The 16,665-nt window shown below is 53.0% G+C and overlaps 2 protein-coding genes across 8 annotated transcripts in view; both read left to right on the top strand.

Annotated features, from left to right (window-relative positions):
* Window positions 1–7,686, top strand: part of GATAD2A (GATA zinc finger domain containing 2A) — a 71,933-nt gene extending 64,247 nt beyond the window's left edge. For all 7 annotated transcript variants that reach the window (XM_062596139.1, XM_062596140.1, XM_062596142.1 and 4 more), the window contains 4 exons: window positions 54–333; window positions 878–1,167; window positions 2,004–2,190; window positions 3,195–7,686. In XM_062596139.1, coding sequence (XP_062452123.1) covers window positions 54–333; window positions 878–1,167; window positions 2,004–2,190; window positions 3,195–3,325 — 888 coding nt within the window. In that variant the 3' untranslated portion in view covers window positions 3,326–7,686. The remainder of the gene's footprint in view (window positions 1–53; window positions 334–877; window positions 1,168–2,003; window positions 2,191–3,194) is intronic.
* A 6,030-nt stretch (window positions 7,687–13,716) lies between these two features.
* NDUFA13 (NADH:ubiquinone oxidoreductase subunit A13) lies at window positions 13,717–15,690 on the top strand. The gene is made up of 5 exons (XM_062596182.1): window positions 13,717–13,860; window positions 13,996–14,074; window positions 14,282–14,353; window positions 14,799–14,868; window positions 15,444–15,690. The coding sequence occupies exons 1-5, from the start codon at window positions 13,758–13,760 to the stop codon at window positions 15,561–15,563; spliced, it is 444 nt and encodes a 147-aa protein (XP_062452166.1). The 5' UTR covers window positions 13,717–13,757; the 3' UTR covers window positions 15,564–15,690.
* Window positions 15,691–16,665: the final 975 nt, after the last annotated feature.

The following is a 16,665-nucleotide window of genomic DNA, read 5'->3' as shown; positions in this document are numbered from 1 at the left end:
GCTGAACAATCTGGCACTTATCACTGACCAAGATGTGTCCAATTTCCTTCCAGGCTTCACCAACTTCAATAAAAGGTACAACTGTGACGTCTGCTCAGGCTAATGCTACTACGACCAGCGCTGCTTCCATCGTGAACTCCAACGACTCGCCAGCCAGCCGACAAGCTGCCGCCAAGCTTGCCTTGCGGAAGCAGCTGGAGAAAACGCTGCTAGAGATCCCTCCTCCGAAACCACCTGCACCAGAGATGAACTTCCTGCCAAGTGCAGCCAATAATGAATTTATTTACTTAGTTGGATTGGAAGAAGTTGTACAGAATTTGCTGGAAACTCAAGGTGAGACAGCATTAAAAAATCTTCCTTGTAAATGAAGAGAGAGCCTTTCCTATTTAGACTCTAGTTAAAAAACAGGCAGCAAGGAGTATCAGACCTTGCATGATTAAATTTTTATAGTCTGTCTAATGTTGGATTCACTTTCTCTGATAATTTTCAGATTGCTTTATTTAACTACACAATTCTAGAGTTTCATAATGATCTGATTTCTTATATGTTAGACATTAATTACAAAGACTTCTCTAAAATGTATCTGGTTCTCCCTAGAGCTTTTGACTTCCTGCCATCCACTTGTTTGCCATCAATACAGAATTCTCCAATGATATATTTTCAGTGGATTCCCTACCAGTACATTCACAGGCAGGAATGAGATAGATATCCTAGAGAAATTGCCTCCAAGTGAAGGAAGAATCCAGTTTTAGCCTAGTTTATGTAGATGGAGCAAAGGTGTAAAATTCCCTGTCCCGCACTTTAGGGGGAGATAGTTTTAACTTTCATTCCATAGAAGCTGCAGGTGGAGCTGAGCTAACCTGATTGTGTTCTTCAGGTAAAATTTCAGTTGCTGCATCATCTCGCGAGCCCTATATGTGTGCACAGTGTAAGACTGACTTCACCTGCCGTTGGAGGGAGGAGAAGAATGGAACCATTATGTGTGAAACCTGTATGACATCAAATCAGAAAAAGGCCTTGAAAGCTGAGCACACTAACCGACTGAAGGCTGCCTTTGTAAAAGCACTGCAGCAAGAACAGGAGATTGAGCAAAGGATACTGCAACAGACTGCGTCTCCTGTACAGAGCAAGTCAGAGCCTATAGTGCAGCACCACTCTCTCAAGCAGGTGAGGATCTTTCTGTAGGAAGCCGTATCTCAGCAATGGCGGGGCAAAGGTCCCACAACGCCTGGTCTTCCAGGCATACAGTGTGGGCACTGTGGTGTTTAGCGTGCAGATGTGAAGCTGCTGCATGAGCTTCTTGTTCTGTTTGAGCTCCACAGTGCGTGCTTGAGTTTAAAATGTTGTTCCATCATATTGTGATGATATGTAAACTATCTTCTCTGTACCTGAAGAGCAGAAGTAGGTGATGTCCTTTCTGCAGAGTCATTGTAATTATCCTTGGGTTTTTAGCTTGTATGCCACAAAACATGTTCCTGAATTTTTTTTAGGACGTACTAAATGGTAAATCTTTCTCCAGTGCAAATACCCAAGAATAAATTTACCTAAGACAGGAAAAAATCTGACTTGAGCCAGGAACAACAAATGTTTTTTGTGAAGTTTCAAGATAATGAGTAATACCCATGGTGAAGACTGGATCTTTTACACTTTTTAAAACCACCTTTGAATTGAGAGAAGATGGGAACTCCTTAAGTACTTCTTTGAGTTAAAATAATCAAGGTGTACTGATGATGACAGGGAGAAGAGCGTTGTCTGTGTAAGGAGATGCTTATGCAGTACTTTCTTGCTGCTTTGCAGCTGACCAATTCCCCATTCTTACAGATACTTTCAGAAGTACAAAGCTGTTTCTTATTTAGATGTAGGGATCACTTGAAGTTGTCAGCCCTGAGACTAATAGTCCATTCCAGATCTGGAGAGAGAGAGAGATACAGCAAAGATTGGCCAGGGCTGTTGTATTTGAAAGAAACGTGCTGTACCCGTCTTACTCTTTGCTCTCCTGCCAGACTGCGAGCCAGATGTCTCGAGGTCCTCCTGGAGCTCCACGAGGAGTGTTGCATGCATTTAGCCAGTCACCCAAGTTGCAGAATGCATCGTCTGCAGCAGCACTTGGGAGTAGGCCAGGTAAGCATGCCGAGAGACCTGTCAGCAAGGGCAGCGCTGCCACCTGGAAGAAGACTCCCATCAACACAGGTAGATTTTTCTCTAAAGTTTCTTTTCTTTGTATTTATTAGCTGCACTCTGTCCAACAATCATAGTTCTTTTTTTTTTTTTAATTTTTTTTTTTTAAAACACTGTTACAGTTATCTGTACGCTTCCTGCATGAAGACCTGACAATGCGAAGGCTTTGCTCTTAATACTGTTTTTTGCACTTACTCTTGGTGTATTTTGTGATCATCAGAAGTAATCAAATGCTACCATATAAAAACAGTGCAGCTCTACAGTTACGTATAGATTTAATGTAGTAGCGAACCGTTCAGCACTGAGTCTATATGCACAGTCACTACCGCAATGCAGGAGTTTGTCATTTAATTCTGGCAGTTGAATTCAGTCATTTAATTTTGACTGGTGTTTTATCTTTACTGTAAGCAATATACAATAGATCTTTTTGCTTTAGGTAAAGCTACAGTATATACTCGTAGAATTCTTCATGATTTGAACTGCTAGCTAAAACTGTTGCTCTGATACAAACTCCAGTTTGTAATTTCTAATTTTACTTTGGGTTTTTTTGGCTGTGAAGATTTGACGTGAAGTTTTGTTTCTTTAAGTGATAATCAGAATCCCTAGGAAGGAAACATTGCAGCAGCTAGCTCTTTTGTGATCTACTTTCTTGCCCAGTATTGAATGAATATTCCTTTTCCTAAGATTAATCTAGCATTTAAAGCATAATTTTATTGCAGAGAATTGCTCAAATCTAATTCCACATACAAAATCTTGCCTCTCAGAGGCGAGTTCTGTCAATGCAAAGGCAATCAGTTCAGATGATTTTGGAAGCTTTCTGTTTCTGAAGGCATCTGACCTTCTGTGACCAGTGGGGGCTAATGCTTGCTTAGATTTCAAAAGCATCCATTTTCATTTGGGTAAAATGTGAATATAGCAGGGTTTTTCCACTGTTTTTTTTTTTTTTTTAATTTTGTTTTCTTGTACTTTTACCATATTGTGATGCTTGTTCTCCTCTGTCTTTTGTATCTTATCAGGTGGGGCTTTACCTTTTGTTAATCCTAGTTTAGCTGTGCACAAGTCGTCTTCAGCAGTAGACCGCCAGCGTGAATATCTCCTGGATATGATTCCCCCACGGTCCATCCCACAGTCTGCCACGTGGAAATAATGCAGAGGAATGACCAAGAGGAAGACTTAACCTGTTTCTGCCATCCTTTTTATACCACATTACAGTGGAATCTGCTTTAATCCCAGCTGGATATGCCCTAGGCTTCATAGGATGCAAGAAGACCACTCCTCATCCCATCGAGTGCTGCTGTCCCTGCTATGAGAAAATGACACCACGTGGGTGGGAAAGACTTCAGCTCATTTGGTTATCAGATTCTTATGACTGACTGATGATGAAGGCTGTCAGGGAAGGGGAAGAATTCCCTTTTTTTTTTTTTTTGGCTTTATGTATTTAGTTTGGATTTTTTTGTCACCAGCACAAAAGGAGGACTAATGACTCTCTGCCTTCGATTTCTTTATTAATAACTACCCATTCACCAAGAATACGGTGTTCATTCGCAATCAAGCATGGATATCAGTTCAAGGAAAGAGGAATTTCAGCTTGATATTGCAGATGCATTTAGTGAGCTGAATTCATGTTTGCTTTTCTTCCCTGCCCCTTCTCAAACCAGGAAGGCTGTCTACAGATTATAATGTTTCAAAATCGTCTGATGATGAGCTAATGATAAATAAGTACAAACTCAAATTCCAGTTGAGTATGTTTTTCTAAGGGACTGGCTGCCACCAAAACTTGTCTGGTAGGTGGGAACCAGTGCAGGAGTCTCTCACTTTTGTTGGATTCTGTTTTGAATAGACTTTGAACTTTTGGTAGTCTAAAATCTAATTTACTGAATAGACAAACACCTTTGTTCAGTCTTTCTAATTCAGCGAAGAGCAGTTGGGCCTTTCATATGTTCCCAGAGACTTAAAAGTGAAACTGTTTTTGATTTTTTTGAGTTGTTTTGGGAAATTTTACTAAAAAACTAGGAATTCCAGAAGCTGCACGCAATCAGAAAGGGTGAGTGGAGGGAGCAGAGGACTGGGAGGCTGCAGTCAGGTAACAGGTTCTTTCCTCTGCTGTTACCCACCGAGAAGCAGTCTTTCACGATCCGTGCTTTGGTGGTGTGATGGCTGTACCAGCACGTGCTGGGCATGTTTTGGGCAGGACTGCCTACCTTGATCCCTCTAAAATTCCGTTCTTCCAAGAGTACCAAGCATGCTCCTCTGTCCCATCACTTCAGTATTTCATTTTTGATAGAGCTTTAGGTAACCCTGCTTTAAGGACACGTTTCTATGTGGTTTTAATATATTTTGGGGATTCCACAGATTAAATCCAAATTCATCAGGTCCAGTTTTTGTTCTCATCATCTTCTCTCCTTCTTCCCTGTGCTTCTCCCAAATTAAAATTGAATTCAAGTGGCAGAAATACATGCCTTACTACTTAGGTTGCATATCAGCACTAGAAGTAGTGCTGATAAGAATTATTTGCAAAAAAATATATATATATATATCTATATATCTATATATAAAAGAAAAGGGGGGGAGGGGTTACTATTCAGTCTATGCTGAATCTATTTTCTTAGCAGTTGCGGTTAGATCTCACTTTAAACCAATTACTGTATAGGGTCGTCCCTCTTAAGATCTAACTATTGCATAGTGAAAAAGAAAACTCACATTTGTTTTAGCCCCTATTCTGTTGTGTGAACTTCAGTATTTAGATACTCTTGAAAACTGTTGAGTAGTATAGAAAACCTAGTTTTGCAAAATGGTATTTGTTGCTGTATAAAGCCCTAGAATTTCAATTTGACTGTTTTTGTTTGTTTTACAAATGTATATTAAGAGCTAAATGGGGATGAGAGGAATTAGTTTGAGTTTTTAATTTTTCTTTTCATTCCAAGATATTTTTGAATGGGAGATGTGGAGAGAGAAATTGAGTGCATTTTATTTTTGCACTTTGAAATAGTATGAGAATGTTTCAGTTCCTTAAATGTGCGGAGTTTTTTTTTAATTTTTCTCTCTCTTCTGACAAATGCCTGCATTATCGCATCATTGATAAAAATGTCTAGTACTATTGAATGACCTGGGAAAAGTGCATTTGTTTAAAAAAGAAAATCTAACTTCTCAATTAAAATTCAAACTCCTTTTTGGGAAACCTGGACAATTTAACAATTTTCTTCCAGTATCGGAGTAGTTTTGGCTTCAGCTGATGCTGGAAAGAGGGGACTGGAAGGAGGGGCAGAAGTATTAAAATCACCTGTTTTAAAAGCTGTGTCAAAACCTTTTTGGAAAATTCCAGTTCAGTACAGCAGCATGTAAATTTGAATTTCAGCACAGTGGATAGGGCAGACTTAAGATCCAGAAGTGTAAATAAAAATGAGTCTGCACCTACTCTCTTAAAAAAGTTTGCTCCCTTAGCCACAGTAGACTGGAATGTTTTCATTCAATATATAATAAAACTCTACAAATATAATCCAAATGTTTTGGGGCAGGATTGTTTCGGAGGCTTTGTAAATGAACAGAAAATACTATGTGGCTATTGCGCTGTTGGGGTCCAAAACAGTTTTGACATTGTTTTTAATCTATGGTTCTTGGAGTGTTGCAGGTAACTTAGAATATATATTTATTGCATATGTGTTTCTGCAAAGTTTTAGATAAATGCACCAGGAAAAAAGACTTAAGTGGTATACATGTGTTAAATGCCAGAAGAATTGCTTCTTCCTTTATAGTCAAAACTGCGTATTCCGTTGAGTAGTGTTTTACTGGGCTAGTTAAAGTATCATATGTTAGGTTTAGAATAGTTGTTAAAACACTTGCTACAGTCTTTCCAAATCTTCTCTTCCCCATTCCTATCTTCCCCTTCATGGAAAAAAAAATCAACAATGAACAACAGACGGAGAAGCTCAATTAGATTGAGTACTCAAATAGTGATATTACGGCCTAAAGGTTAAGTTGTTTGGGAATTGTGGAGGAGGGGAGTTCTAGACACACTTTCAAGAACAAATCTTTGGTTTATTTGTACTACTGTCATGTTTGGGATTCCTGCCGCCCTGAGGGCTATTAGTTCCTGCTGCAGAGCTGTCCAGTACAGTGTAGATTGCGGACGCACTCGCTTGGGCCTTGAAGGAGGTAACATCATCAGCCCTCTCCTGGAAAAGACCGTTTTACTTAAAGCTCCCTCAGCAAGAGACTGAACGTGCTGCTTGACAGTGTAACGTGTAAACTGGTATCATTCAGGTGGAATATACTGCAACACGCCCCATGTCCTGTTCCCCCAAGCCTCCACTGCTTTGCTGCAAACTGCTGCATGAGCTGGTTTGACGTTGCTCAGAGGCTGCTTGCTTCCCCCCTCTCCTGGGGAGAGGGTTAGAGCAGCGTTGGTTCTTGCAAGCCATATAACCTTTCTTTGAGACGTTGCAACTACAAGATTTTATAATACAGTAATAATGAAAATGACTATTGTACTTAGATTTTAGCAACTTGTGAAATAAACCCCTGATTTTCATTTGAACCAGTGTTGCAATTTGGGAGCTGTGTGGTTTTTTAATTTTATTTTTTTATAACCTAATTTATTATCTGTTTGATTTTTGAGCGTGGACTGGATTACAGTTCTTTGCTCAGAAACATGAAAAGTGGCCTGGTTGAACCTTTTATTTTTATAGTGCAGTCAACTTTGACAGCTTTTCCAGTTCATGTAAAGCGTGACTTTGCTAATTTTTGTATTCTAGGGATTCCTGTAAATGGCATTCCAGCTGTAATATTGAGGAAGACTTTTGGTTAATCTTAAATTCAAGATAGTTTGGGATTTTTTTTCTATAGATATTTTTATTGTTGTTTTAGGAACCATTCATTTACCTCTGACTTATCAGACCTAGTTATCACGTTTTGCTTACTAAAAAAAAAAAATTTTACCAAAGTACAGTTAAGAATTGAAACTGAGGGACTTAGGTTGTAGAACTCAGTAGACCAGAGAAGGCTTAGACAGGTCTCATCAGAAACCCTATTCGGCTCATTTGTCACTTTCTCCTTTTGGAAGGAGGGGGCACAGAAGGCATTTTTTTAATAATATATAAATATATATATAGATATATATATATAGAAAAAATATATATATAAATATATATATATCTATAATGCAAAAAGACCTCAAGGAACCGCAGTAGTGTTTGTCTGCTTAAGGCAGAGTTACGCTGTATATTGCATTTAGCAAAATAACTTGCATTGTGCTTTTTTTAAAAAAAGAAAAAGATTTATAATCACCTAACAGAAGTGTAACAGAGTAACGTTACGCCAGCGCAGGGTATGTTTTTGTCACTCGTATTTATTGTGACTCTAAATCTTTGATAATAAAACAAAAATTAAAAAAAAAATTCCCACTAAAACCTGATAGTCAGTTTCAATGGAGGAAGAATCTGAAATCAGTAACTGTATATTGTATTGTGAGGGATTTTTAGTATTTGGATGACAATAAACAAATGGACAAACTGTTGTGTCCGTCTCTCATTTCAAGTACACGGATGTGTCAGGTGTCCTGAAAGAGCTCTCCTGCCATCCCTTCATCCGAAGGGCTCTGCCTGCGGAGGTGGATGCTACGGAGCCGGCCTGCTTACCACAGTCAGCATCTCTCGGCGTATCCAGCGTGTGAAACGGGCTCCTGTTTTCGAATGTTTCTTATTCTGATGCAAATGTCTGTTTGTCAGTGATCCTTCTTTATTCAAAAGCTGTTTGGGTACAAGGTTTGTTCCTTTGCTCTTGGAGGGGGGACTGTGTGCACAAATTCTCCCCTCGAACCAAGCTGATGGGAGGAGAATGGGAAAGAAGAGGAGATAAAAACCCATGTGGAAATTTGGGTTCGTTTTTGCCCGCCTTCATCCGTTTTTACCTGCTGGCCACGCTGTTCTCGCCGGCCGCCGACCCGCTTTTCGCTTCCTTTCCCATTTGGAGAAAGGAGCGGGCTAGGCGCTAGAGCACGGTAATTGCGGTTGCCTTCCTCCGTAACGCCGTGGCTGGAGCCGTCAACCCGATGCCGCTCCTGAAACAACAGCTAAACGCGGGGCGCTGCGAGGACAGGGCGCCCCGGCAGCACCCCCGCGGCCGGGCCGGCCGCCGCTCGGCTCCCTGCGGTCTGCAGCGAGGCCGAGAACTGCGGCTTTCCCGAAAAAGCTCATGTGCCGGAGCCGCTCGTTTGGAACGAGGAAGGCGATGGGAAAGAGGGAAGAAGAGACCCAGCTCCTGCTCTATAATTAAGTCCAATTTGAGAGAGAGAAAATAGATTTTTTTTTTCCGTTCAGCCTGCACGGTTCAGGCTGCTGCACGCAGCACGTGTGTTTGTATTGACAAGGGGAAGACCGAAGCGGACAACTCGGGATTCAGTCGTCCAGTGGATCGAGTCTCAGACACTTTACCTACAGTAGTGGCTGTGGTGGCCTGTCGGGTGTGCGCTGGGTTTGCACTAGCCAGTGGGCTCTTCTCTGGAGCCTCCAGGCTTGGCTTTGCTGCTTCCACAGCCTTCGCAATTCGCCCTATGCGCACGTGTCGTAGGCAGCAGCAAACCCCTTTCCGAACCGCGTAGTCTAGGCAGTTAGTGCTGGAGAGCCTCTGCATCTGGTCAGACATCCCAGTCTCGTCCTGCCAGAAATATTTTGGTTGCAATTTCTATTGCAGGTGCCCCAGTAGGAGCTATACGTTGATGCAGAAGACTAACAGAGAGTTTTGCTGCAAACTTAGCAATCGCCTTACAGTAAATTGGAAGATGCTGTTTCAAGGAAGGAGGGAGGGTTGCTCTTTGGCTGAGCTCTTGCTAGCCTTCCTGGTGCAGATACTGATGAAGGAAAGCATCTTGTCCTCGTTGAAAGCCAGAATAACTTGTTTTGGCATCATAACACCGCGTTTTGGAGCTACAAGAGCTGACGAGATGGGAGCATCGTGCAAGTCGCGCTGAAAGTTTGCGGTGGCAGAGCGCTAGCAAGGAAGAGGTCGCTGCTACAGGAACAGGTGCTCCGTAGCCCCCGCAACACGCGCGTCTTCCTAGGAAGATCTTGTTCTGAGAAGAGATCTGCACCGGCAGCCGAGAACGCCGTGGTGGCAGCGCGTGGGGAGAGGCGCTGCGGACGCCCGCTCAGCCCGCGCCTCTTCCCAGGCTCTGCTGGGCTGTGCCCGGGCCGTGTTGGACCTGAACCTTCTTCGTCTTCGCGGATGATTGAGACGTTCAGCTCTGCGCGTGGGTGGCGTTGGTTTGAGGTTTGAGCTTTTGGGTCTTTTACAAGTTGCTTCTGACCTTCTAGAACAGGAAAATCTGTAGATTTCTGAATATGCAAGTTAAGAAACCAGTTTAATTCAAGCTGCTTTGGTTTTCTTCGAAGCTCTGTAATTGCTGTGCTAGGGAAGGTTCTCACTGAGGAAGTCTCGTTATGCAAAACTGCTGAAGTGCAAGCTATTAATGCGAGGCTATTTTGGTACAAGAAACATCAAGCTAATGTGGATTAAAGCAGCGGAAGGTGGTAATATCAAAAGCTGGCGTGCTCAGGCGGGCAGCCGAACCAGTTCACCGCGGGAGATGGTCTGTAAGGGTCCCGTTCCCGGGCGCGTTAGCAATCTGAAAGCCGGCGAGGTGACTGCGCGGTGCTGAGCGTGCTCCAGTGCAGAGACCGCTGGCACCCACAACGTTAAATCCACTACAGTCCACCCTGAAACACGCCGAGTTCGTGGGCCCGAGGCGGCCCGCGGCCCCCTCGAGTTTCCACGTTCAGCCAGTGGAAATTACAGGTCTGCTGCCAGCCCGGGCAGCACGTCAGAGGCTGAGCCGCTGCGGCGGCCGCGGCGGCGGGAGGCTGCGTCGCTCCGCGTCGCTCCACGTCTCGCGGGCGATGGCAACGCGGGCGCAGGCTGCGTCGCGGCCCCGTGGTTTAGGGCTGGAGCAGAGCCCCTTGGCGGAGTCCTGGTTCTCCCTCGCAGCCGGGGGCCGGAGCCGGAGCCTCCCGCACGGCTCTTCCTTCCCTGGGGAAAGGCTGTGCCGGAGGCTCGCTCCGGAGACAGGCCTGCGCCGCCGGAGCGATGCGCCCGACGCCTCCAGAGCGCTAACTGGGAGCAGCGAAGGCTCCAGTCGTTCGTCCTGACACCTCTTCTGAAATGCTGTCTGCAACCGGTTTTATTTTTAGCCAGGGAACTTTTTTTAAGGGTTTGCTCGGTCTCTAATCGGGTTGCTATTTCAGGATGTGCAGCAAACTAAATCCTCTCCAGGACCCGAATTGTTGCGTCTTCCTTCCCTGGGGGGATTTATTCCTTCCCCGGGAGATGCGGACGAGTCTCTCCTCTGCTTGCTGAATCCAGCTGCCAGATCGCTCGGGCTCCCGGCCCGAAGCGGCCGCCCGGGCGGCGCTGCGGCGGGAGGGGAAGCTCCCGGCTCCCGGCCGCTCGCGGCGCGTCTCTTCCCCGCCGGCCCTTCCCCTCCGTAGCGAGCGCCGGCGCCTCCTCGGACGCCAGGGACCTCGGCGGCGGTTTCAGTCTCGCAGGCGCTTGGCTTGAGCCCAGACGCCTCAGCGCGTAACTCCGGGGCGGGATTGCATCAGCTCCCTCCGGGCGCCCGGGTGGGAGCTCGCCGGAGGAGCTCACCTTGCCCACGGCCTTCGGGACCTTGAAACGTCTCGCGGGGGGGGGCAGTCGCTTGGATTCCCGCGCCGCCGTTTCGGCTGTCTTTCTCCAATGCTGAGAAAGTGGAAGCTGCTCTGTCACGTTCTGCATCTTACTGTGTTGTCCTCAGCCCAGAGAGGAAAAAGAAAATTCCCCAAACCTGAAACTGTGATGGATGCAGTAGAAGACAGTAAAACTTGGCTCTTTGGTATAGCCCGGGAGCCTCTCTCCATTGCGACAGCAGCAGTACGTCCTAAGCTGCATTAGGAAAGAAACATAAGCACTTTTTTAAATACAGGCAGAATCTGAAAAGCTGTTTTTCACGTTGTTTCCCCAGTCTCCCTTCCAGGCTCTGGACACGACGCAGAAAAGAGGCAGCTAACGTATTTTGAGCCGTCCCGGATCCGAGCAGGCTGTAAACTGCAGGGCAGAGGCGGGATGCCGGGGGACGGCTGCTCTCCCTTCCCGGGGACGCGAGGCTGGCGGCGGCTGCAGGCTCCCGTCGACGGCGCCCGCCGCAGCGCGGGCCCGTCCGAGCGCTCCCGGCGCGGCTGCTGGGCGCGCGTGCCCCGTCCAGGTAGGTGCCTTCATCGCCACTGCTCTCAGCTGCAGTCGTAACCCGGCAAGGCTTATCCTCACGTGCAGACTGAAAGGGCAAATCGAGCTCGTTGCTTGCCTTAACCGTTATTTGAATAAAGAATTAAATTCCTAAGGCTAGAGGTTATTTATTTAAAAAGGAAGTTTGTCAGGTAACTAAAGCTGTAAAATAACTGCTGCTGAAAAGCAAAACGGCTTTTGTTTCTGTTCCCTTTTTGCAGTAATACAGCCTGGCTCTTAAGTTAGACTCAAAAGCGGGAAAGCGCTCAGCACGTCAGCCGTGGGATATCACCCCGAAGGGAAAGGGGCAGCTCCTGCGGCTGGCAGCCGAGGTGCTGGGGCAGAGCGGGGCTGAGCCCCGCCGAAAGGGCCTGCGGGCCGCTCCGCTCCTGCCCCACGCCCGGCCCCTCGCCTGACCTCTTTCACCAGGAAGGATTTAACTAAAGGTAGGAAAAGAATAAATCCAAAGTAACAGCTGTGATGGTTATAGGAGAGGGCTGTGTCCGATCCTCCTGCTTTGCTGAGGACGCCTGCCGGGCGAGCGCGCGGTCCCGAGCGGCGGGATCGGGCCGTTCAGCGGGATTGCTAAAGCTTCTAGGGTGAAAAAAAAAAGATTTGACAGACCTAGAAAACAGTAAATCAAGGCTTAACGGCTGCGGCAGTAGATGGGAACCGCACTGAACACGTTCTCTCCGGCTGCAGTGCAGCAGCGGGATGCCCCAGCCTGGGAAGGGCCCGTGTGCAGCAGGAATCCCCTGGGTCGAGCGGGCTGCAGCCTCGCCATCGGCGACTTCCCACGGCGCCTGCGTCCTCCCGAGGGCTCTGCTGCCGCACGCGCCTCCGTCTGCCCAGCTCGTTAGCTCCACGAGCTTCGTCACGAGCTAGCGGAGCCTTTGCGTCTCCTCTGCCGCCCAGCCTGCATGGGGAAGCCCAAGGGAGCGAGCGAGAGACCCGTATCGGCCCGAATCCGGGGCTCCCCGGCCGGCTGCTTCCCGGAGCTCCCGCAGAGGGAGAATCGCCAGCGTCCCGGCACGGGGGGACGCGCAGGGCCTGCTGCGGGGTGGAAGAAGCAGCTCCGGCGGCGCCGAGCCCATGCCCAGCCCGCTCTTCCCGTGGGAAACACCCGTGGGCTTGCGAAACGCCGCCGCTCGCCGCCTCGCACGGGCCCCGCCACGGGCCGCCGGGGGGGGGGAATCGGGGGCACCGGGGGGCGCGGGGACCCGCTGCCGGCGGGGCGGCCTCTCGCGCTGCCTTTTCCCAGGGCAAACGCGAAGGCTCCGGCGCGGCCGCGGCCGTCTGCGCAGCTCCGTCCGAGGGATTACGGACCCCGAGTAGAGCTAAGACGGGAGCGACCTCGATCTGCAACGTTCAGCGGCTTAGCGAGCCCTTAGCAGGCTCGGGGGGGGGGGGCGGCAGGGAAAGAAAAGAGCCGGGGGGAGCGCGGTGTCGCTTCCACGACCGCCCGGCTCCCTGCGGCCAGGTCCGCCCGGGTCCCGCGCCGGGTGCGCGGGGGCGCTGGGGTCTCCGGCGCGGGATGAGGCCCCGCTGCTCGGCGCCACGGAAGGATGCCGCCGGCATCGAGGATGAGCCGCTCGGCAGCCCCGCGAGCCCCGCGCCGCCCCCCCGCACGCCGGGGGCGAGAGGATGCATCTCCGCGCCGGGGCCGCGCAGGCAGGACCGCCGCGCCCGGCTGCGCTGCCTCCTCCGCGCCGACGGCCGGGCCGGGCCGGGCCGGGCCGGGCAGGCGCCTCCGGGCGCCGCGGCCGGTGCTCGCTGCACGCTTGCCGGTGCCCGCCGGTGTTTCGCTGAGCTCCCGCGGCGCGGGCACGCGGCTCGGCCGGCGCCGATCCTGCCCGCGCGGTGGGGCTGAGCCGGTCGCGGCCGCGGCCGCGGCGTGACGGTCCCGGGGGGCGCAGGGCGGGCGCGCCGGTGCCGGGCACGCGCAGGCGGTGTGCGCGCCGGTGCCGGTGCCGGGCACGCGCAGGGGTCCGGCTGCAGGATCCGTGCACCGGCTCCAGCCTTGCACCGGTGCCGGCCGTGCACGGCAGAAGGCACCGGGCTTGCCCCGGGGGGAGCGCGCAGGGCGGGCGCGCCCGGCCGCGGCCCGGGCTGGCGGCGGCGGCGGCGGCGGCGGCGGCGGCGGCGGCGGCGGCGGCGGCGGGTGGGACCCGCTCCCGCGCGCGCTCCCGCGCGCGCTCCGTCGGCATCGCCGCTTTAAGAGCGGCGAAGGGGGGAGCAGTCACGTGTGAGCGCTGAGTGCGTCTATGTGAGCGCGCCGGCGGATATGGCGTAGCGAGGCGCGCGCAGGAGGAAGGGGGGGGGGCGGCAAGATGGCGGCGGCGGCGGCGGGGAAGGTGAAGCAGGACATGCCGCCGCCCGGCGGGTACGGGCCCATCGACTACAAGCGGCACCTGCCGCGCCGCGGCCTCTCAGGTGCGGGGCCGGCGGCCGGGGGAGCCCTCGGGGGGGGGTGGCGGGGGCCGGATCCCGCGCGGTTCGGAGGGGGCGGGAGGGGGCCCGGGCGCCGGGCCCGCCGCCCCCCGCCGCAGCCGCCGCCGCTCCCCGCAGGTTACAGCCTCTTCGCGCTGGGCATCGGCAGCCTCCTGCTGGGCTACTACACCATCGTCAAGTGGAACCGCGAGCGCAGGTGACTCCGGGACCCGCCGCGGCCTCCGCGCCTCCCGCACCCCCCGGCCCGGTCCCTGCCCGCCCCCCTCCGCCTCCTGCCCCGGTTCCCCCCTTCGGTCCCCTCCCTGGGAGCCCTCGCTCCTCCCCGGGGGGCTCCGGGTCCCTCACCCCACCCCGCGGCACCGAGAGTTGGGGGCGGCTCTGACCCTGCACCGTCCCTCCGCAGGCGGCTGCTCATCGAGGACCTGGAGGCGCGGATCGCCCTCATGCCGCTGCTGCAGGCTGAGTCGGACCGCAGGTGCTGGAGGGGGGCGACGTCCGCGGGGGCTGCTGGGTCTCGCCACGCTCAGAGCACGAGCTGGGCCGGGGCTCTCTTAGCGGGCTGGTCCCGGCCTGGAGGGCCTTGCTGTGCCCTGCCGGAGTGGACGAGGAGAGCGTAGGAAGTCCTGAGCGCTTTCCCTCGGCTCTGCATGCCCTGGTGGGTTGTTTGCCCCCCGTGGGGCTGCGTTCACCATCAGATCGCTTCCCCCAGAGCGCAAACTGGGTTTGCTGAGGGCTCCCAGTGCGGGTCTTGCTGTGTGTGACAGGGAAAGAGCAGCACAGGCTTCTTACTCAGCCTGGGACTGTGCTCTGGAAAACAGATCTTGAGGCTGAGGTGTGGCTGAGGTTTAACTGCCTGCACGGCATGCTGCCGCCCCGCTTGTGGCCTCGCGATCGGGGGACAACCTTTCCCTCTGTTACAGGACCCTGCGCCTGCTACGACAGAACCTGGACGAGGAAGCTAAAATCATGAAGGATGTTCCTGGGTGGCAGGTTTGTAACTCGCAGGCACCACAGGGAAGGGGCAGGGGCAGGAGCAGGCAGTGAGTGGGAGTGCTGGGGCCCGCTCCGTGGCGCTCCCCAGAGCAGTGCTGCTTACCGGGGGGCTGGCCGCTCGCGTGGGTTTTGGTCTGTGTCCTCTTTCCTCTGTGAGCTCGGATTATCTGGGTTTGGAGGAGTCTCCCGGGACCTGGGTACCCCGCCGGGTTTATCAGGCGGTGACAGAAGGAAGGAAGACCAGGCTGAGCGGTGCCGCCGCTCGTAGTGGGGGCTGTGGGCGTCAGTGGCCTGCGGAGGAAGCCGAGGCTTGCGCAGTGCAGCCCGGGGGTGCTGGGGCTCCTGGCATGGCCCTGGGCCCTGATGGGTCCTTTGGGCACCTGTGGGGCTCCCTTGGGAGCTGGGGCAGTCTCGTGTTTGGCAGCATCAGCCTAGACCTGACGGGAAAGTTCACTCGCGCGGCGGTGGCCGCTGCGGGGGCTCGCGGACTGCCACGACCGCGCGCGGGCCCTGCCCGGCGAGGGCCGAGCGCCCGCTTCGGCGCGGCTTCTTCGCCGGCTCTCGCTCTCCAGGTCGGGGAGTCCCTGTTCCACACCGACCGCTGGGTGCCCCCGACGTTAGACGAGCTCTACTACCTGCGGCCGGCCAGCGAGCTGGACAACGAGAAGTTCGGCCTGCAGTATTACGTCTGAAGCCCGGCAGAGCCCGAGCCCTCCCCGGGTTTCGGTCCCCCCAGGCACTGTGGGGGTGTCGTCTGTCAGACGTGCTCCTTGTTGACCATGTGTTTGAGCGTCTGCTATTACAACCACACGGATGTGAGGTGTCTTGTGTGTTCCTGAACAGCTCTTCCTGTATCCTCCTCGGAGACGCTTCACCGCTTTTGTCCCCATTTGCGCCGTCCCATGTGCACGGCTGGCACAGGGAACGGTCCCTGGACGGAGCGGGACTCAGTGCTCTGCGTGGTGCCCGGCCCCTCGTTTCTCTGTGGATTGCTTTGCTGTGGCCCTCGCTGCTGGCAGCTGGCTCGGGGCTGAGCTGGGCCAAGTTCCACCTGCTCAAAGCACCCAAGTGCCTTTGGGTGGCTGCACAGGAGCTCAGCGCTCCCCGCCCTGCCTGGGGCGCTGCTCGCAGCCCTGCCACCGCAGCCGCACGCAGGGCCTGGTCCGGGGGTGGCCCGGTGGTCAGGGAAAGCTGAGGACTCTGCCGAGCCTCCCGGCTCTGCCGTGGTCACCGCTGCTGCGGGAGCAGCCTCAAAAGGGAGAGTGGAGTTAAAAACGGGGCATTTCAAGCAGTGAGCTCCTTGTCCCCGGCGCTCGGCGCAGGGAGGAGGGAAGGCGCTTCGCAAACCCCTGGGCCTGCTCGCTGCGGCTGCCCGGCGCCTGCAGCCCCCTCGGCCGGCGTCCAGCCCCCTGGGGAGCGGTGTTGGGGTGCTGCAGCCCCGCGCGCGTCGCCCTGCGCCTGCACTGGGGCTACCTGGGGAGCCGAGGCCGTTGCTGAGCCTGCCCCGGTGGTGCTGAGCCCCCTCCCCAGCAGGGAAGGGTCAGTGCAGGCAGCAGCTCCCCAGGCTGCTGGGGCAGTTTTGACCCCCCTCAGCAAGTGTGTCCGACCTCCCCCCCCTGGGCCTGCAGCAGGGAGGGCTGGTCCTGGGGGGTGCTGGGGGGGGGGGGGGAGCAGCCGTGCAGTCCTGCTGCCCCCCTCCTTGGGCCCTGGAGCGAGCTCCGAGGTAGCAAACCCCAAGCCCGAGCGTTTTGGGGATGTTCTTCCCTGGGGGGGGCCCCGTGGTGTCCGGCTCGG

The sequence above is a fragment of the Rhea pennata genome, chromosome 27 (assembly GCF_028389875.1).
Source record: "Rhea pennata isolate bPtePen1 chromosome 27, bPtePen1.pri, whole genome shotgun sequence".
In the NCBI taxonomy this organism is placed as follows: Eukaryota; Metazoa; Chordata; class Aves; order Rheiformes; family Rheidae; genus Rhea; species Rhea pennata.
The sequence above is the reverse complement of the archived record's forward strand: the minus strand, read 5'-3'. Positions and strand labels throughout refer to the sequence as shown.